At 47.9% G+C, this 21,525-nt stretch overlaps 2 protein-coding genes across 2 annotated transcripts; both read right to left on the bottom strand.

The window, feature by feature from the left end:
* Positions 1-12,385: 12,385 nt before the first annotated feature.
* LOC141091851 (microtubule-associated serine/threonine-protein kinase 4-like) lies at positions 12,386-13,714 on the bottom strand. Its single transcript, XM_073577606.1, has 5 exons — positions 13,699-13,714; positions 13,493-13,615; positions 13,244-13,353; positions 12,994-13,150; positions 12,386-12,773 (listed from the first exon to the last, which is right to left on the bottom strand). The coding sequence occupies exons 1-5, from the start codon at positions 13,712-13,714 to the stop codon at positions 12,676-12,678; spliced, it is 504 nt and encodes a 167-aa protein (XP_073433707.1). The 3' UTR covers positions 12,386-12,675.
* Positions 13,648-15,619, bottom strand: LOC141091748 (microtubule-associated serine/threonine-protein kinase 3-like). The gene is made up of 6 exons (XM_073577440.1): positions 15,549-15,619; positions 15,152-15,360; positions 14,637-14,775; positions 14,416-14,548; positions 14,059-14,224; positions 13,648-13,947 (listed from the first exon to the last, which is right to left on the bottom strand). The coding sequence occupies exons 1-6, from the start codon at positions 15,593-15,595 to the stop codon at positions 13,808-13,810; spliced, it is 834 nt and encodes a 277-aa protein (XP_073433541.1). The 5' UTR covers positions 15,596-15,619; the 3' UTR covers positions 13,648-13,807.
* Positions 15,620-21,525: the final 5,906 nt, after the last annotated feature.

Here is a 21,525-nt window from a genome sequence, read left to right as displayed (position 1 = left end):
GTTGGGTACGCTGGTCGTGCGCTGGTACACTTTTGCCTACGCATCCGCCCTTTTGGCGCTGCGCTGACGTGCGCCAAACGCACTGTGTTGCATTTTTGTGCGCTCGGCGCAGCGCTAAAAGGGCGGATGCACCGTCAAAAGTGTGGAAGCGCACGACCAGCGTACCCAACGCTAAATATAGGGTATGGTGATCGCATGCAGTGTTATGCGATCAGAGGAGGAGCTGACCGGAGGGGGCGTGGCTGGGGGCAGATTTGTCCGCTCTTCGCCAGTCGTTACACTGGCTGCCCATTCATTATAGGATCCAACTCAACGTACTTGTTCTCACCCACAAAGCTCTCCACAGTGCGACACCCCCTACATCTCCTCCCTCATTTCTGTCTATCAGCCTAACTGACCACTGCACTCTGCAAACGACTTTCGACTAACATCTGCACTAATCCGTACCTCCACTCCCGACTCCAAAACTTCTCCCGCGCTGCACCAATCCTCTGGAATGCTCTACCTCAAGAAATTAGGACCAGCCACAACTTGCACAGTTTTAGGCGCTCCCTCAAAACACATTTGTTCAGAGCGGCCTATCACGTACCCTAATCAAAGTCATTTTATGTGTAAGTGTGCGTATGTAGCCCATTCACTATCTCGATCTATCCCCCAGTCTCTCAACATGGCTGGACCATCACTGTAAATACATCATTGTAAATACACACCTGTACTTTGTTTCTCCCCCACCTCATTGTAGATTGTACGCTCTCACGAGCAGGACTGTCTTATTTTGCTTTAATCACTGTATTATTGTTAAAGTTGTTACGGGCAGCATGGTGGCTCAGTGGATAGCATTTCAGCGCTGGAGTCCTGGGTTCAAATCCCACCAAGGGCAACATCTGCAAGGAGTTTCTATGTTCTCCCCGTGTTTGCGTGGGTTTCCTCCGGATACTCCGGTTTCCTCCCACACTCCAAAGACATACTGATAGGGAAATTAGATTGTGATGACAGTGATGACAATGTGTGCAAACTGTAAAGGGCTGCGGAATATGTTAGCGCTATGTAAAAATAAAGATTATTATTACTCTTTCACAATGCTCTTTTATCATGCGGATAACGGGCAGAATCCGCCTGAAAAAATAAACTCTGTACACTAATGACCTTAAAGGGGTTTTCCAATTTCAGAAAACCTCTTTCCTTAAGTGTTTGTTAAAAAAAAAACCCTGCGATTTAGTCACCCTCCTCCGGTCCAGCGCTGAGTCTCTGCGCTGCAGCCAATCAGTGAGCTCAACCTGAGTTGACAGCAGAAGCCACAGAGCAAATCTAGCATGCCGAAACCGCAGCAAAAACGCACAAAAATAACAAAGGAAAACATGCTTTTTTTCCGCAGCTTCTTTCCTGCCAAGAGATCAGGTTTTGCTACAGAAAAAAAAGCTGAAAAAAAAGCTAGCGTGAACTTACCCCTAGGCTTTGATCACACGTTGCGTTTTTTTAATGCAGATTTTAAGCTGTTGGTTTTACAGTACCAGCAAAGCCTATGAGGTTTCAGAAATCTCATGCACACAGCTTGGTTTTTTTTCTGACTGATTTGGAGAACGGCTACCTTTTTGCAAGCTGCAACATGCCACTTCTTTTAGGCCTCTTTCACACATCAGGTTTTCGCCGTCAGGCGCGATCCGGCGCTTTTGACAGAAACCGGATCCGGCGAAATGCAATGCCGGATCCGGTTTCCCCCCCATTGGCTTGCATTTGCGCCGGATCGCGCCGGATGGCCATGCATTTCATCCGGTTTTCGCCGGATCCGGCAATGTGTCGCGATCCGGCGTCTGGAAAAAACGTCTACTGTAACGTTTTTTGTCTCCGGCGAAAAAGCCGGACACGCCGGATCCGGCGCGTCCGGCTTTTTCACACAATGAAAGCCTATGAGCGCCGCAATGCGCCGGATCCGGCGAAAGCAGACATCTGCAGCACCATCAGCACCACCACCACCCCAAATGGAGCAGCAAATGGAACATGCTGAGGAGGGGAGTCCAGAAGCAGATGAGAGACGGTAATTATCAAATCCCCCATTCCTCCAAACTAGGGCCATGGAATATCAAGATATTCATTGGCCCTTTGTTTTTCTTTATTCAACAGCCGCCAAAGAGATGCAGCAGCAGCAGAAATGGCATCACTGGCAGCAGCAACAGCAGCAGCAATACCCACAGCCATGGAGTCTGGCCATCAACAGGACAGCACATCTTCTTCTGGGAGCCCTCCCTCGCATCGTCAGCGTTTGACGGTAAGTTTTTATTTCCAAAATCCATCATCTCTGTAATATATGTCTATTCATTGACTTTTATTTCAAAACAGGAATCACAAGATGAAGAGGAGCTCCCAGAAGAAGAAGGAAGGGGTGGACAGACACCTGGAGTGGGCTCACAATTGGTAAGTTTTTTGCATCAAACGCAGAAACACAACATCACACTACACACAACACATAGAAAACAATGTTCTGCAGACCACACACAGCAAACAAATGCCTACATCCAAAGACATAACATTTTTTGTTTTCTTCTCTAGTCTTCCCAATCTGGTGCTCGGCCAAGAGGTCCTCGCAGTGCCTCCCAGGGTCGTCGGCGACAGCAACACGACGGTCACCAGCGTGTAAGTATAAATATTTTTGCTTTGTTTTTTTGCACTTTTTATTTCATTTCTTTTGTGGAGGCTAATTATGTTATTTTTGTCTTTTTCTTTAACAGCCTTCACAGCGTGCTCCCGACTCTGACGGTGAGGATGGAGGGATTGATGTGGACCACCTCATCGATCTCGTCAGAGAAAGGGAGCCGCTCTGGAATATGGCTGACCGCCGCCACGCTGACCTGATCGTTACCCGACGACTCTGGGAGGAAATCTGTTCGCTCCTTGTGGACCGCTGGGAGGACCTCGAAGCTCGGGCCCAGATTAAAGAGCGTAAGTATATACAGTACCGGTTGCTTGATGTAAACCAGTGTTTCCCAAACTCCAGTCCTCGTGGTCCCCACGGATCATGTGTTCAGGATTTCTATTTACTATGGAAATCCTGAAAACATGACCCTTGGGGACCATGAGGACTGGAGTTTGTGAAACACTGATGTTGTATACTAACCACTCCTTTCTCGTTTCAGGGAACAGAATTGTGAATCGGTGGCGGTCTGTGAGGGATCGTTTCAAGAAGGAGTTCAATAAAGAGATGCGGGCCCCGAGTGGATCTGGAGGACGCAGGAGCAAGTACAAGTACGCACAAGCCCTGTCGTTCCTCCGGGAAACAATGCTCACCAGAAGGTAAATATTACACACCACATGTGAAAAAAATGTTAGATGTAACTTTTTTTTTTCAGCCAGGGCCATACCATGTCAGTATTTTAATTGTTTTTTTTTCTCTTTATTCCACAGCACGGTGAGCAGCACTCGGGAGCCTGCACGATTGGACCCTTCTGAGGCGATCCCTGAGGAGACCGGCACCGAGGGACACTTCGACCGCCCCGGTACATCTGCACCTTCCCAGCCTTCCCACACATTCGACCCATCTGTCCCATCCACCAGCACAGGAGCATCGTGGCCGCCTACATTACATGAAGCTGCTGGTGAGGAGATCGCTTTCCCTTTACCCCACCCTTCTGCCCCTGCCACCTCTAGTACACCTGCGGGTACTGGGCGGCAGCGGCAGAGGGGTCAGGAAAAGAGTTATGCGCAAGAGTTCTTGCATCTGAATGCATCTTTCCAGAACTGTCTCAAAGTCTTGTCAGAGCAAATCTCCGCAGGCTTTCAGCAGATCAACTCCAGCATTCTGGAGGTGAAGACACTTCTGCAAACCATGCATTCAGAAGCAAGATCTTCGCCAAACCACACCTTTTTCAGGTCTGTTGTGGAGCGCATGACAACACTATCTCCTACCCAGCAGATGCATGTAATGCATTTGTGCCACGGTGCTCTACAGCAGGTTACCTCCCAACCTCCACCTCCCACCACTGTAGTTCCTCCACCTGCACCCCCTCCAGCCACTTTCCATCCTCCCCCTCCTATTACATCTGCACCCCCTCCAGCCACTTTCCATCCTCCCCCTCCTATTACATACCAGCAACCTCACCAGTACCAGCAACCTCCCCAGTACCAGACATCTCCCCACTTCCAGCAACCTGCCCCGTACCAAACTCCTTCCCCGTACCAAACTCCTTCCCCATACAACTTTCCATCAACATCATCTGCTCCTACAGTCCCTGCCCAACCCTCCACTCCACCGCCCACCACCTCTTCTGCCTCCCACATGTCCACCCATTCTGTAGCTTTTTCCACACCTTCACCTCTAACTGTTCCTTCCCCACCACGATCCCAGTCCTCTCTCCACACACCCAGTGTCGAAGTGTCCCGCAGCCCCTCCAGCAGTATTTCCACCCCACAGTACACAGATTTGTAATGTGTGTTTTTTGTAATAAAAATGCCCATTGGGTTTAAAACCTTTATTAAAAAAGTTTTTTGCACTTTAAAAACATTTTACAAAAAAAAAAAAAATTTAAATAAAAGTTAAATTATCGTTTCACAATGGTTGTCTGTCATTTCTTTCTGCGGCGAACTATGTTTTAAAAAAAGGTTAAATACAGGGTATTTCAAAGGTAAAAAGGTATTCAAAACCAGGTATATAACTGTGGGTAAATTTTAGCTTTTTGCCACAGTTGTGTTCCTGGTTGTGTTTGAAGCAAAGTATTTCACCTAAAAAGTTGTGTTTATTGTTGGTGATTTCCTACCAATGTACACAACTTTTGTTAAAAGGTGAAATACTTTGCATAAAACACAACCAGGTACACACCTGTGGCCTAAAGGTAAAAATAGTAAGACCATGACAAGATAGCCAACTTTGGTTGGCAAAGGTATATACTGTTGGTCCAGAAGGTACACAAGTTTAGGGCACAAATCTTTCACACTCTGTCATCCCAGTGTACTCTGCCTTGAGGTGACATAAAGTATAGTGGAAAATTGTCCCTGAAACCGTCACAGAACTTCTAGTTTTCCAATGACAACATCCATCTTCGCCAGTAACTTGCTCTTCTCTCCAACCTGCACTTTCTTCTCTACAACCTGTCAAAGAAGGGCTGTAGGAACACGCTATATCTAGTTTTCCAGTAGCCAATCCCGTTCGGAAGGCCACAAGGGTCAATTTTAAAAACCGGATCCGGCGTAATCCGTCGAAAAACGGATAGAAAAACGGATAGAAAAACGGATGAACCGGATGAGACGGATCCGGTTTTGTCTGTCAAGAACAAGACGGATCCGGCAGAAAACCGGATCCGGCACTTCAGGTTTTACAAAACATTTGCCGGATCCGGCATTCCGGCACGACGCCGGATCGTGCCTGACGCCGAAAACCTGATGTGTGAAAGTAGCCTTAGCGTTTTTTTCTGCACATTTGCAGCATTTTTTCACCCATAGGAAACAATGTGTAAGTGCAAATATTCAGCAAAAAAAAAAGTGGGTATCAGGTTTTGCTGCATTTTTGGTGCAAAAACCTTAAGGAAGTTCTAAGCATGATTTTTAGGGGCACTAAACTTTAGTAGCCTGCACATGAGACATCAAAAATGCAGCAAACCCTCAATTTTGTAAGCAGGTTCTTTACTGCAAACAGAGCAGGATTTGCCTGCAGAAGAAAAAAACTGCAAAAATGCAAATATTACATGTCTTATTATATATGCCGGGCGTGCTGAGCCTAGTAGTTCTACACCTGTAACTCTCCCAAAACACTGCACACTTCTGCACTGGTGACACCCAACTGCCTGCATAAGACATCGTACTCTGCTGCCTGCACAAAGTATTGCAGAGAGCACCGCTATACGCAGGTCATGCCCCTGATACGCGGTGCACTCCATCCTCTGGAAAGAAGATCCGGCCCGGCCGGAAACAGAGTGGAACGCACTGAGCTCCACTTACCGGAATTGCGCCCTGCCGGAGAGACGGGTTGGAACGCATGTGCGCTCCAACAACCATAAGCACACCCGGCGCCAGATACTACTGGATACAAGCCAAGCGCCGACGGCGCCTGAAATAACAGTCACTTTTACCTAAAATAACCACCGTGACCCCCCCGGGAACCGGAAGTAGTGACTACGGTAGCCTCATTATAAGTGGAGACTCCCGGGGCACAGCTGTACGTCTCCCACCATTGCGCACTCCTATCTGGAGCCTATGATGAGGGACAAAGGGGGAAACACGTAGGGACGAGGGACACAATACTGGGAACTATTATACCACATAAGGAATCTGTGCTGCTACCCAGAGTGTTTCTCCATGAATTCCCTGTGACCAGTGACGAGGCCGCATACTCTTACCGGAGCGCCCGAGCTTCTATTACATGGTGTCTTATGTGCATTCTGCCCCCTGATCACTGCAGGGTCCATCGTGGCACAGAGCTATGGCCGAGTCACAGGGAGGGTCTGCCATTACACCGATCCTAACCACTGTGAGGGTCCGCCATTACACCGATCCTAACCACTGTGAGGGTCTGCCATTACACAGATCCTAAGCACTGCAAGGGTCTGACATTACACCGATCCTAAGCACTGTGAGGGTCCGCCATTACACCGATCCTAAGCACTGTGAGGGTCCGCCATTACACCGATCATAATCATTGCGAGGGTAAGCCATTACCCCGATTCTAAGCACGGTGAGGGTCCACCATTACACTGATCCTAAGCATGGTGAGGGTCCACCATTACACCGATCCAAAGCAATGCGAGGGTCCGCCATTACCCCGATTCTAAGCACGGTGAGGGTCCACCATTACACTGATCCTATGCACGGTGAGGGTCCGCCATTACACCGAACCTAAGCACTGCAAGGGTCCGCCATTACACCAATCCTAAGCACTGCGAGGGACCGCCATTACACGGATCTTAAGCACGGTGAGGGTCCGCCATTACACTGATCCTAAGAACGGTGGGGGTCTGCTATTACACCGATCCTAAGCACTGCGAGGGTCCGCCATTACCCCGATCCTAAGCACGGTGAGGGTCCACCATTACACCGATCCTAAGCACGGTGAGGGTCTGCCATTACACCGATCCAAAGCACTGCAAGGGTCCGTCACTATGTGGCGCTCCTGAGGCTCAGTCGCCACAGAGGTACTGCACCTCCTCCTGAGGTGTGGTGCCCCACCATCCAGGTAAGTTGGAGGCTCCTGACCACGCTCCAACACCTGCTTCCCACACAACACAGTAGTTCATTAAAGCCACATTGCGGCCCCCTGCTTGGAGTGTAGCGGAGCACCTTTGGTGGCTCCCTGCTTGGAACACGAAACGTGCTGGGAGGCGGGTGGAGTTAGAATACATAAAAGAGCAGGAAGGGTTAGGATTTGAGGTCAGTCAGTGAGAGGGAGTCACTCAGAGAGGAGTGAGGAAAGAAGATCCCTGAGAGAGAGGGATGGAGGAAGGAGGTGCTGCAGCAGATCTCAGTGACCTGGGTCTGCTGGCATGGGAAAGGAAAGAAGGAGAAAGACATTGAAACGAAACCTGATCTTCCATAAGAAGGAAACACTAGTATGGAACGTAGGAGTAAAAGGGAACAGAGGACGTGGGTTAGAGGAAGAACCCTGCCTAGAAGTTCTAAGCACAAGGCCAGGGCCCGGTCCCCGAGGTTGTATGGATAGTAATGGTCCTACAGCAGAGTAGGAGTAGGAGTAGGAGTGGAGTAGTGAGCTGTAAATGCACTACTCCCATCTAAGACTTGGGGGCACAACAGCAACCTTGATAGTGAGCCGGGACTCAGGAGTAAGGAGTTCCCGAAGCAGGCTACAGCTGTCTGCCGTACAAATACCACAAAAACGGCTATCAATACTTGAGCTCATCCACTAAAGCTATAAGCAAAACAAAGAAAAAATGGAATCAAGAGCAATGAATAAAATATAAGATTTTTTATTTATACTCAGTAGAAACATACAATATGTAGATAAAAATATCAAAAAAATATATAAATAAGGGAATCAGCGACATCCAATTACCACATATCAAAAAGGGTCAAGGCACTAATGTTAATCCATACGTACAGGCGGATAACAATAACAGAATCGGCTCTCTAGATTATCTTTTTAAATGTATTGGTAAATAACATCTCCTATAAAGTGCATAGTGCATATGCTTTCTCTTAATTATCTTTTAAATATAATGATAAACAGCGTCTCCCATTAAAGTGCATAGCGCAGATAGGGTTATAGGGTTATAATAACCACCAGTGAGCGAGACTGTTGACTGGTATAAGCATAAATAAAGGAGAGAAATAGCCAATTTCATGAACGAATGCCTCATATTCAATTTGGGAAGTACCAACCTCTATAATATGTGGACAGCGGGACCCCTACGTGCGTTTCCCTTCTTGCTTCATCGGGGGGGGGCACACTAGTGCCTTGATCCTTTTTCATATGTGCTAATTGGATGTCACTGATTCCCTTATTTATATATTTTTTTGATATTTTTATGTACATATTGTATGTTTCTACTGAGTATAAATAAAAAATCTTATATTTTATTCATTGCTCTTGATTCCATTTTTTCTTTGGTTTACTGTCTGCCGTACAAGTAGAGTTCCTGGGAACATCTGTCAGGAGGCACTCCAGTGTAACTCAGTACTGGCACTATAAGAGGAGACGTTCAGAAAGGCACATGTTGGCGGAGCGTTGGAAGGGAGCATTCCATCTGGAGTGGAGGTTGATTGAGTCCCTGACCCGGAGGACACAGCACGTAGGCGGGCACCTGTGTGTACTACAGACTGTGAGTAAAGCTTTGGAACTACAAGCCTGGTGTCCTCCATTGATTCTTGCGCCAACACACCTGGTACCGCTACATATGGGTACCAGCTTCTACACCGCTTGTGCCTCTCCTCTACCCCGACATCTACACTGCCCTGGGATTACAGCTCCACCTGTGGGGAGCTTCACCATCTTGGCTGCAACACCCCACCAGCACCAGAGGATCTGCACGCAGCGTCGGCTCAACATTTCACTTGACGAACACCACAGGTGGCGTCATAAACTATTCCATTAATTACATTCTACCATTCAAACTTCCCCTATTAATTGGGCGCCCAGGGCCACGGACCGGGTCACCGCTGCTGTGACACCGGCCCGGTACCGAGTATCCCCCACAGCCCTGGGAGGGCAACCCAATTACACCGATCCTAAGCACTGCAAGGGGCCGCCATTATGTGGCTCCCCTGAGGCTTCAGTCGCCACAGAGGTACTGCACCTTCTCCTAAGGTGTAGTGCCCCACCATCCAGGTAAGGTGGGAACTCCTTCCACATTCCAACACCTGCACCCCACACACAGGATAGTTCAGCAGGGACCCATCCAAGCTTTATGCTGGAATGGTCATAGGGTGCCTTTTGTGGTCCCTGGCTTCGTAACACGAGAGGTGCTGGAGAGGCGAGTGGAGTTAGCTATAAAAGAGAGGGAAGGTGTAGGATTTCAAGTCAGTCTGACAGAAGCTCAGTCTGGGGTGAGTCCCAGAGAAGGAGGTCAGTCAGACGAGGGTCTGAGAGAGAGCAGGCTGATAGCAGGTCAGCCTGAGAGGAGCTCAAGGCGGAGGAAGGCAGTCAGTCAGGAGAGGCTGAGGACTGGTCTTAGTGGAACGAGCTCCCTAAGGAAGGAAGAGAAGGAGAAAGAGACGTAGACCGGAGACTACAGATTCCATAAGAGAGATAGAACAGATCGGAATGAAGGAGAATAGAAGGACGGTGGGATGCAGGTTGAGAAAGAGAGGGAACCCTTCCAGTCCAGAGAGCGCAAAGGCCGGGGCCCGGTCCCCGAGGTTGATTGGATCTTTATGTCCGGCAACAGACACCGGAGAAGTAGTGAGCGGCTAGCGCCTTGCTCCCATCATAGACTTGGGACACAACAGCAACTGAATAGAGAGCCGGGACGCAGTGAGGAGTCCCCGAAGCAGGTTACAGCTGTCTGTCATACAAGTAAAGACTAGGAACACCTAGAGAGAGGCATTCCAGGGTAACTAAGTACTGGAGTGCTTCGCACCTAAAGGCGCATTGGAGGAGTCGTTCAGTAAGGTACATGTTGGCGGAGTGTGGAAGGGAGAACCCTATCCTGTCTGGAGGTTGGCTGGAGCCCTGACCTGGAGAACACAGTACGGAGGCAGGCAGTTGAGTGAACTGCAAACAGTGAGTAAAGCTTTGGAACCGCATACTCTGGTGTCCTCCAGTTATTCCCGCACCACTACACCTGGGTACCAGCCTCCATACCATTCTGCGCCTCTCCTCATCCATTGCACCTACACTGCCCTGGGACTACAGCTCCACCTGTGGGGAGCTATACCATCTTTGCTGCACTACATCAGTCCCAGCGGATCTGCATGCAGCGTTGGCGTAACATCTTACTGGCCAAACACCACGGGTGGCGTCACAAACTATTCTAATAAACTTTAACACCATTAACATCACCGCCATTGATATTGGGTGCCCAGGGCCACGGACCGGGTCACCGCTGCTGTGACACATTCCCGCCTGACACCGGCCCAGTACCGAGTACCCCGCTGCCCTGGGTGTGCGAGGGCGACCCAATTACACCAATCATAAGCACTGTGAGGGTCTGCCATTACCCCGATCCTAAGCACTGTGAGGGTCCACCATTACACCGATCCTAAGCACCCGCACCTTATCATATGTGACATACGGCAGTGACTTAATACTGTGAGGGTCCACCATTACACCGATCCTAAGCACTCGCACCTTATCATATGTGACATACGACGGTGACTAAATACTGTGAGGGTCCACCTTTACACCGATCCTAAGCACTCGCACCTTATTACATGTGACATACGGCAGTGACTAAAAACTGTGAGGAGGTAGAATAAAATGTAAGGCTTATTTTTTCACCATGGTTTGAGGCGCTGTCTTCTTTTTTATTGACATGGAACTTTCCCAGGTTGGAGTCCCTGGTTTTTGACGTGCGCTTCTGAAATTTTGTCTATAAGATTTTGACATTTGTGAGGTGCGGTTCAACCTTTTTACTCTATATATTAAATACTGTGAGGGTCCGCCATTACACCGATCCTAAGCACTCGCACCTTATCATAGGTGACATACGGCAGAGTTTTTGTCATCATCCAAGATGTTCTGGGCAACCCAACGGACTAATTCCTGAATAAAATCTGACCGAGTGTATGTGGCCTAGTATTCAATCCATCAAGGCTGGCATAGCTCCTGTAGTTGCAGTTTCTGGTTGCGGTTAACCATCCACTCTGGTCCTCTTCAAAAGGCAGAGGTGATTGGGTTGGACATGGTGCCGTCTGAAACCTATTGTGTAGGCCTCACCTATGGTCTGCAGGGTTTTTATATATGCCTCCCTGGTTGTGGAGCCCTTGGACGGTGTCTATGAACATCAGTCCCTTGCAGCTCCCCTGGATCCACCTGGCTCAGTAATATCCCACTGCTGCCATCAAATGTGAAGACATGTGGGTTAGTGGGTGCTCTTGTCCACTGGTCCGAGATCGCATGGGCTCATCCCATTGAACGCCCACTCTCCTTTTCCGGTGGTCAGAGTACTACTCAGACAACACAGGGTGAAGGTAAACAGTGTTGCAATACCTTATTGATTCAACAACAGACAATAACATATAGAACAGTCCCAGCAAATACCCAAGGTGGTGCAAATTATAGAGTCTCACTTTTCCGCTGGCTCGCCGGGATTAGAGCAGCTGTGACTTCGGGATTAGAGCAGCTGTGACTTTAAGTCCATCTAGTTCAACCTATATCCTAACCTAACCTGCCCTAACATGTTGATCAAGAGGAAGTAAAAAAAACCCATGTGGCAAACAGTAAGCTCCCCATTGGGGAAAAAAAATCCCTTCCCGACTCCATATTCAGCAATCAGACTAGTTCCCTGGATCATCGCCCTATCAAGGAATCTAGTATATATATCCTGTAACATTATACTTTTCAAGAAAGGCTTCCAGGCCCCTCATATTTTAGTAATTTGTGCTCTAATACGATGTTCCAGTGGCCGTGGCTGCATGTCTCACGGCTGTTAGGCAGTCATAACACATGGAGGGATTGTCTATCAAACAACTATCACAGTACGCTCGCTCATCACTAATAGCAAATAATAACCTGCAGCAAAATGCAACTCAAGAGTCAACATTCTGACTCGTACGAACAATAGTCTATGTCTCTTGACCGACTGAAGAAAGACAAGTCTGGCATAACTAAGATTAAATGCTGTGTCGTCACAGCATATGTACAGTATATACATACAATATATATAAATATGGATACATATTGTCTGCGTATATTTGCTTTTTATAACAGAAGTGTTAATATATTATTTTTATCAATTGACAAAATGCAGAGTAAAGTTTAATGAATATTTTCTTTATTAATAATGGGATAAAATGATAATGGAGGGAGAAAACCAGGAACTGAATCAATAGACGAAATCATAGTCTGATAGACAGCCGGGGTCAGATACCAGGTGATCAGTATGGATACCGCGGAGCCTGGTTAGAGGCCATAGATGTCCAGTATGGATACCGCGGAGCCTGGTGACAGAGGCTATACATGTCCAGGTAGAGATGTGACAAAAGGACACAGCTAGATGATGAAGGTCCTTCTATACTTCTCCAACAGTGATGGTGTATCTGCTGGACTTCAGGGCGCTGGATGTGGAGGTTTCCCGTCTTTTAGATGTCTGTAGGGGAGCGGCAACAACATGTAAGCACGCTGGCAGCCCTGGATAATCCACGCCGGCAGGATAATAAGATCCGGCGGAAGATGGAACCTATGAGAATAGAAGTAAATGCAATGTAAGTGATGGGACTCCATACAACATGATACTTCTGTGGGGTCACAGTGGCCAGACAGCTGAGGAATCTCATCACACAGAGGTCAGGGATCATCACCAACCATCATACATGTGATAATCCCATCACTGACAGATGACACATGAATTCTTCTCACTGACCGACATCACACAACATGGACATGATTCTCAATCTCACCTCTTCTTCTTTTCCCCTTTTTTACATTTTCTTGGCTTTCTTGCTCTGCATTGGGATTTATTGCAGAATTTGTTATCTCAATATTTGATGCTTGGGTACACTCTGGATGGGACTTTGAATTCTCATTGTTCATCGTGATGGTAGCGATGGTGCAAAGCTAAATAAGGGAAAAAATAAGATATGAAAAACTTTTTTTTACTTTGAGATGTCTTTTTTTTACATATTCTGGATTTATTGGTCATATATTCACTTTAGAAAGCCTTCCAGAGGATGACGTAAAATTTTGGAAGTCAAGGTCCTTGTCCTCACTTGTGTCCTCTTCATTCTCTGAGACCATAGGCATGTCTCTAGTAGCGTGATCTACAAGACATAGGTAATGAAATGTTACGAGAGGTTTTGGATATAGCACAGTCACAATTCATCCCCGAACCGGATGTCACATATTAAGGAAGACGAGACAAACAACAACTTAGTCTAGATGATGTCTCCTTCTACTTACTGATAAAGAGTCTGGTGTCCACATCTGACAAAAGATGAGGAATATACATTGGCTTCTGATTTAGAAGATTGTCAAAATCTAATTTTTTCACGAATGGATGATCCTTAATCTGAAATGCTCCACCTGGAAAAAAAAAAAAAATTGATGAGGACATTGTCAGAAACTGCTGAATATCTGAACAGTTTATCCTAATCTGAACTAATGACGTAACTGAGCCAACATGAAGGAAATAGAAAGAAAGTCACAGTATGGAGAACTAGAAATAGGCGAGCAGAAAGAGAAGTGCTGACCCTCATGGACATGAACGATTTGTCCTCAGTGTAATAAGTAAATATTAATACTATTATATCTGTTACCTGTCCCAAGTCTTTGCTCAGGATTTTTTTGGAGCAGCTCAGTGATGAGGTTCTTAGCCTTACGGGGTGGATGGCGTTTGTGATTCCAAGGTATTTTTGCTGTTATATAGAAAGTTACAGAAAATAAAACGTTTGTATTGGACTGTAAGGTGCAGCAAAGGAAATAACCAATGTAACCAGTCAAAGCAAAAATCGGATCATTCTACTTACCCATGACAATCAATCTTTTAAGCTCAGTTATGAAATCCACATCAAATGGTAAAGATCCCACCAGAAATTCATGGAGGATGATACCCATTGACCACCAGTCAACAGGTCTTCCGTAGTCTTTCTTCATGATGACCTCTGGGGCCATGTAATGCAGGGTACCACAATTCTAGAAACCAACAGAATATCCAGATGAGAGGTGATGAAACTCATTATTAAGACAAGTTCTCACCATTAAATACACAGTGACAGAATATCAAATAGAAGTGGAGAAGTTCTCCAGAAATGAAGAACGTAGAGAAGAGACAATAGTGGTGAGATATGTAAAGAACAAGCTAAGTTCCAGTAAGTGATGCTAACCTCACGGTCCTTGAACTCTCTGGAGATGTCCTTCGCTGATTGCTTATAGGTGTTGGTTTTTGGTATCATGATACCAATTTTTGAAAGCCCAAAATCAGTGACTTTAATGTGCCCAGCAGTTGTAATCAGGAGGCTGTGAAAGAGAAGAAGGTTTTAGGCTCACAGATCGTGTGATCATAAATAATAACTCCCCTCTTTATTACACTATAGGGGGCACTTACTTCTGCGGTTTCAGGTTTCGGTGCACCACACCATAGCTGTGCAGGTATTCCACTGCAAGAACTGTTTCTGCAAAGTACAAGCGGGCCAAGGGGATTGATAAATGGCCCCTGGTTCTTAGAAGGGACGCACAGTCTCCACCTATAGAAGAAAGGAAATATGAGCGGTGAGGGGTTTATAGAGCAGATCACCAAGATGTATCATGAGAAGTGAGCTGAGACATCGGAGCAGGAGAGAATATATATAGATATAATGCATATATAGTGCACAGAATATTGGTCTGAGGTCACGGTGAAATGTCGTCCATATACAGTGATGCCACAACTGGTCTACAGCTGGAGATACAGACGAGCTCAGTGCGGACATACAGGGACATCACACATCAATGACTTTCCTTAATATCTACAGTAAATGCTGGGTGGGGATGCAACCATCCTCGTGGACAAGTCCTAACAATATGAGTCATGATAAGATGTCCGCAGACATAGGCTGAATATAATATATGTACATGTCCTACCTCCGACATACTCCATGACCATACACAGGTGAGATCTAGTAGGGAAGGAGCAAAGGATGGAGGCCACAAAGGGACAATCAGCGAAGGTCATGATGTCCCTCTCCAGAAAGGCCGCGTCCACATCTTCTTCAGTTTCCAGGTTCTTCTTCGCCATTTTCTTCATAGTGAAGATCTGCTGTGAGTGTTTGTGCTGCACTAAGTAGGCAGCCCTGGAGAGAAGAAGAATCCATGGTTAATAATGAGCCCTATAAAAATCCAGCTATAGAAGTCCTTGGACAAGACAGTGATGTGGACTCAGATCATGTCCCTATGATAACACTGTATGGCAGAGCACAGAGGCGGAAGCCTTGTCATAGGGAACCCTGAGAAATGTGGATAATGCCAACAAAAATCTCACCCAAAACATCCGCCGCTGATCAGTTTGGATGTCTCGAAGTCGCTCATATGCGGCTTTCTCGCCGGGATCAATGATTCCATCAAGTTCTATAATAGAAGAAGCAGAAATGAGGTTAAGATCTAGAAGCTGCTGGAGAAAAGCTCCAGATGCAGAAACGTCTCGTACTACATCATGTCTCAGCTGATTTGCACTGATCCGATGTAGGTGTAGCAGTGGTGGGGCTGATGGATTGCTTCCTGACACTCCAAGGGTTAAATGTATTTGTTGTTCATGTGTGTGATAAATGGATGATACCCACTGGGGCTACAGCTAGCTGAGACAGGGTTAACTGTAGTGGCCGATCCAGATTGGGAGGGAGAACTGAGAGCTATTGGCAAGTCCATGAAGTGACAGTCAGTTAGTGTGTGAACCGCAGTGAACGAAGTAGCAGGCCTAGGACGAGAGGCTGCTAAGGATAGCGTGGGACTAATACTCTGGGCAGTGAATTGCTGAAAATACCTTTCCATGTGATTCGTCTACGAGTGTGGGTGGGATTTTACATAGGGAGCTACCAATCTCTAGTGTGGGTGGGGTTAGACACAGGACGCAGCTAATCACTGGTGTGGGCGGGGTTATACACACTGGTGTGAGTGGGATTATACAGGGCTCAGCGTTCAGAGCACTGCCAGATTTGCAGCAGCGAATATAGTGTAAGGTAATGGACACATGGCTGGACTCAGGGTCTCTGCCTCTACATCATGCTGCTCTCAGATGTGGAGTAAATACCTGCTGACAGATTCCCTATAATATAACTGCTATTATCTCGCCCAGAATAGAGACGGCCCCTGGTTACATGGGGATAATCCTGGACGGGTCATTCACCCCCAGGATCAGTGACGCACAGACATCTCTCTCTATGATACTTACAGTGGCAGGCTTGTGGATCTCCGGGATATCACAGATCACACTCTCAGGATCCGGCAGCTCAGGGGTTTCTACAATAGAGATAAAATGTGTCAGACACCATTAATCCCACAGACATAATCCAGCGACATCAGGGAGGAATGACGAGACGTCTGTAGGTGGGATTAATCCTGGTTATATGGGGGCTCTGAGTATGGGGACGGGCAGCGCAGCCTTAGACAAATGTGCTGTCAGTGATGGAGGACCCCGATCACTACATGAGGAGCCCCCCACCCTCGCTGCACATGTGAGTGATGGGAAGAGAGCTGGAGCAGAGTCAGAATATGCAAATTAGCCTGGAAGTGCAGTGGGGCATGTCCCTGCACTCAGACTCTTCTGCCACGCCCCTAGGGCACTTCTATCCTGCTTTGCATATGACTTCTAACTCCCATTTCTCTTGACTTGCACATTTGAGGCCATAAATCGTCCGCTCCAGTCCTCCCACTGTTCCACATGTGACATGGCCGCCCGGTTCCCATCACACAGAGGGGAAAGAGTAAATGTGACATTCTCCCTGTCCAGAAGAATATCCGGATATTTCCAGTAGACGGTCGTGTGATCGGCTCACCTATGGTCAGATCGCTGTTCAGCCCCGACTGACTCGTATTAGTGTCCGGGGATTCCGGGGGGACATTTTCCCCATCTTTGTCGTCGCCTTCTTGTGTCTCCTGATAGATAGAAGATATAAAATAAGATGTGGAAACTTCTACTGATCCCCGAATCCATAAATCAGAAGGACTGACCCTACACCTAGAGACGCCTGAGTGTCACCAGACAACCAGGCGCCATCATGGGAACAACGACTTTTTGTGATCACTACAATCAGTGTTTTATCAGCAGGTGATTATCAGTACAGGACTATCTGTCTTGTGCCCTATAGTCCTGCTGCTCTGAGTAACCGCGCCCCCACCAATGACTGGCAGCTATCTGCCTATAAACTGTACATAGGAAGCTGCCAATCACTGGTGTGGGTAGGGTCAGACACAGGAAGCAGCCAATCACTGGTGTGGGTGGGGTTATACACACTGGTGTGGGCGGGATTATACAGGGCTCAGCATTCAGAACACTGCCAGACCTGCAGCAGAGAATATAGTGTAAGGTAATGGACACATTGCTGGAATCAGGGTCTCTGCCTCTACATCATGCTGCTCTCAGATGTGGAGTAAATACCTGCTGACAGATTCCCTATAATATAACTGCTATTATCTCCCCCAGAATAGAGTTGGCCCCTGGTTACATGGGCATAATCCTGAACGGGTCATTCAACCCCAGGATCAGTGATGCACATATATCTCCCTCTATGATACTTACAGTGGCAGGCTCGTGGATCTCCGGGATCTCACAGATCACACGCTCAGGATCCGGCAGCTCAGTGGTTTCTGCAATAGACATAAAATGTATCAGACACCATTAATCCCACAGACATAATACAGCGACATCAGGGAGGAATGACGAGACGTCTGTATGTGGGATTAATTCTGGTTATATGGGGGCTCTGAGTATGGGGACGGGCCGCGCAGCCATAGAGAAATTTGCTGTCAGTGATGTAGGACACCGATCACTACATGAGGAGCCCCCCACCCTCGCTGCACATGTAAGTGATGGGAAGAGAGCTGGAGCAGAGCAGGAAAATGCAAATTAGCCTGGAAGTGCACTGGGGCGTGTCCCTGCTCTCGTACTCCTGCCACGACCCCCAGGACAGTTTCATCCTGCTTTGCATATGACTTCTACCTCCCATTTCTCCCGATCGCTCCAGTCCTCCCACTGCTCCACGTGTGAGCTGGCCGCCCGGTTCCCTTCACACAGAGGGGAAAGAGTAAATGTGACGTTCTCCCTATCATGTATAATATCCGGATATTTCCGGTAGACGGTCGTGTGATCGGCTCACCTGTGGTCAGTTTGCTGCTCGGCCCCGGCTGACTCGTATTAGTGTCCGGGGATTCCGGGGGGACATTTTCCCCATCTTTTTTGTCGCCTTCTGGTGTCTCCTGATAGATAGAAGATATAGAATAAGATATGGTACCGTCCACTGATCCCTGAATCCATAAATCAGAAGGACTGACCTTGCACCTACAGATGCCCGAGTGTCACCGGACAATCAGGTGCCATCATGGGAACAACGGCTGCTTGTGATCACTACAATCAGTGTTTTATCAGTAGGAGATTATCAGTACAGGGTTATCTCTCTCTTGCCCTGTAGTTCTGTTTCTCTGAGTAACCCCACCACCACCAATGATTGGCAGCTTTCTGCCTATAAACGGTGTACATAAGAAGCTGTCAATCACTGGTGTGGGCGGGGTTATATATAGGATACTGCCAATCACTGGTGTGGGCGGGGTTATACACAGAAAACTGCCAATCACTGGTGTGGGGAGGGCAACACACAGGAGGCAGCCAATCATTGGTGTGGGCGGATTATACACAGGAAGCACCCAATCACTGGTGTGGGCGGGATTATACACAGGACGCAGCCAATCAGTGGTGTGGGCGGGGTTATACACACTGGTGTGGGTGGGGTTATACAGGACTCAGCGTTCAGAGCACTGCCAGATTTGCAGCAGAGAATATAGTGTAAGGTAATGGACACATGGCTGGACTCAGGGTCTCTGCCTCTACATCGTGCTGCTCTCAGAGGTGGAGTAAATACCTGCTGACAGATTCCCTATAATATAACAGCTATTATCTCGCCCAGAATAGAGACGTCCCCTGGTTACATGGGGATAATCCTGGACGGGTCATTCACCCCCAGGATCAGTGACGTACAGACATCTCCCTCTATTATACTTACAGTGGCAGGCTCGTGGATCTTCGGGATCTCACAGATCACACTCTCAGGATCCGGCAGCTCAGGGGTTTCTACAATAGAGATAAAATGTTCAGACGCCATTAATCTCACAGACATAATCCAGCGCCATCAGGGAGGAATGACGAGACGTCTGTAGGTGGGATTAATCCTGGATATATGGGGGCTCTGAGTATGGGGACGGGCCGCGCAGCCATAGAGAAATGTGCTGTCTGTGATGGACGACAGCGATCACTACATGAGGAGCCCCCCACTCTCGCTGCACATGTGAGTGATGGGAAGAGAGCTGGAGCAGAGCCGGAAAATGCAAATTAGCCTGGAAGTGCACTGGGGCGTGTCCCTGCACTCGGACTCCTCTATCACACACCCCCAGGGCACTCCTGAGCGGCACATTGGAGGCCATAAACCATCCGCTCCAGTCCCCCCACTGCTCCACATGTAACATGGCCACCCGGTTCCCATCACACAGAGGGGAAAGAGTAAATGTGACGTTCTCCCTGTCCTGTATAATATCCGGATATTTCCGGTAGACGGTCGTGTGATCGGCTCACCTGTGGTCAGATTGCTGCTCGGCCCCGGCTGACTCGTATTTGGGTCCGGGGATTCCGGGGGGACATTTTCCCCATCTTTGTCGCCGCCTTCTGGTGTCTCCTGATAGATAGAACATATAGAATAAGATGTGGAACCTTCCACTGATCCTTGAATCCATAAATCAGAAAGACTGACCCTGCACCTACAGACGCCCGAGTGTCACCGGACAATCAGGCGCCATCATGGGAACAAAGTCTGCTTGTGATCACTACAATCATTGTGTTATCAGCAGGAGATTATCAGTACAGGACTTTCTCTCTCGTGCCCTATAGTCCTGCTTCTCTGAGTAACCCCGCCCCCTCCAATGATTGGCAGGTTTCTGCATATAAACAGTGTACATAGGAAGCTGCCAGTCTCTGCTGTGGTCAGGATTATATGTAGGATACTGCCAATCACTGGTGTGGGTGGGGTTATTCACAGAAAGCTGCCAATCATTGGCGTGGGCAAGGTTATACACAAGAAGCAGCCAATCAGTGGTGTGGGCGGGACTATAAAGGGCTCAGCGTTCAGAGCACTGCCAGATCTGCAGCAGACAATATAGTGTAAGGTAATGGACACATGGCTGGAATCAGGGTCACTGCCTCTACATCGTGCTACTCTCTGATGTGGACCTGCTGACAGATTCCCTTTAAAATAACTGCTATTATCTTGCCCAGAATAGAGACGTCCCCTGGTTACATGGGGATAATCCTGGACGGGTCATTCACCCTCATGATCAGTGACGCACAGACATCTCCCTCTATGATACTTACAGTGGCAGGCTCGTGGATCTTCGGGATCTCAGAGATCACACTCTCAGGATCCGGCAGCTCAGGGGTTTCTACAATAGAGATAAAATGTTCAGACGCCATTAATCTCACAGACATAATCCAGCGCCATCAGGGAGGAATGACGAGACGTCTGTAAGTGGGATTAATCCTGGTAATATGGGGGCTCTGAGTATGGGGACGGGCCGTGCAGCCATAGAGAAATGTGCTGTCTGTGATGGAGGACAGCGATCACTACATGAGGAGCCCCCCACCCTCGCTGCACATGTGAGTGATGGGAAGAGAGCTGGAGCAGAGCAGAAAAATGCAAATTAGCCTGGAAGTGCACTGGGGCGTGTCCCTGCACTCGGACTCCTCTATCACACTCCCCCAGGGCACTTCCATCTTACTTTACATATGACTTCTAACTCCCATTTCTCCTGAGCGGCACATTGGAGGCCATAAACCATCCGCTCCAGTCCTCCCACTGCTCCACATGTAACATGGCCGCCCGGTTCCCATCACACAGAGGGGAAAGAGTAAATGTGACGTTCTGCCTATCCTGTATAATATCCGGATATTTCCGGTAGACGGTCGTGTGATCGGCTCACCTGTGGTTAGATCGCTGCTCGGCCCCGGCTGACTCGTATTTGGGTCCGGGGATTCCGGGGGGACATTTTCCCCATCTTTGTCGTCGCCTTCTGGTGTCTCCTGATAGATAGAACATATAGAATAAGATGTGGAACCTTCCACTGATCCCTGAATCCATAAATCAGAAGGACTGACCCTGCACCTACAGACGCCCGAGTGTCACCGGACAATCAGGCGCCATCATGGGAACAAAGTCTGCTTGTGATCACTACAATCAGTGTTTTATTAGCCTGAGATTATCAGT

This window comes from Dendrobates tinctorius, unplaced genomic scaffold, assembly GCF_039654945.1.
Source record: "Dendrobates tinctorius isolate UK_male_01 unplaced genomic scaffold, ASM3965494v1 ptg000056l, whole genome shotgun sequence".
Classification (NCBI taxonomy): domain Eukaryota; kingdom Metazoa; phylum Chordata; class Amphibia; order Anura; family Dendrobatidae; genus Dendrobates; species Dendrobates tinctorius.
Note: the sequence above shows the minus strand (reverse complement) of the source record. Positions and strands in the feature narration are given on the sequence as shown.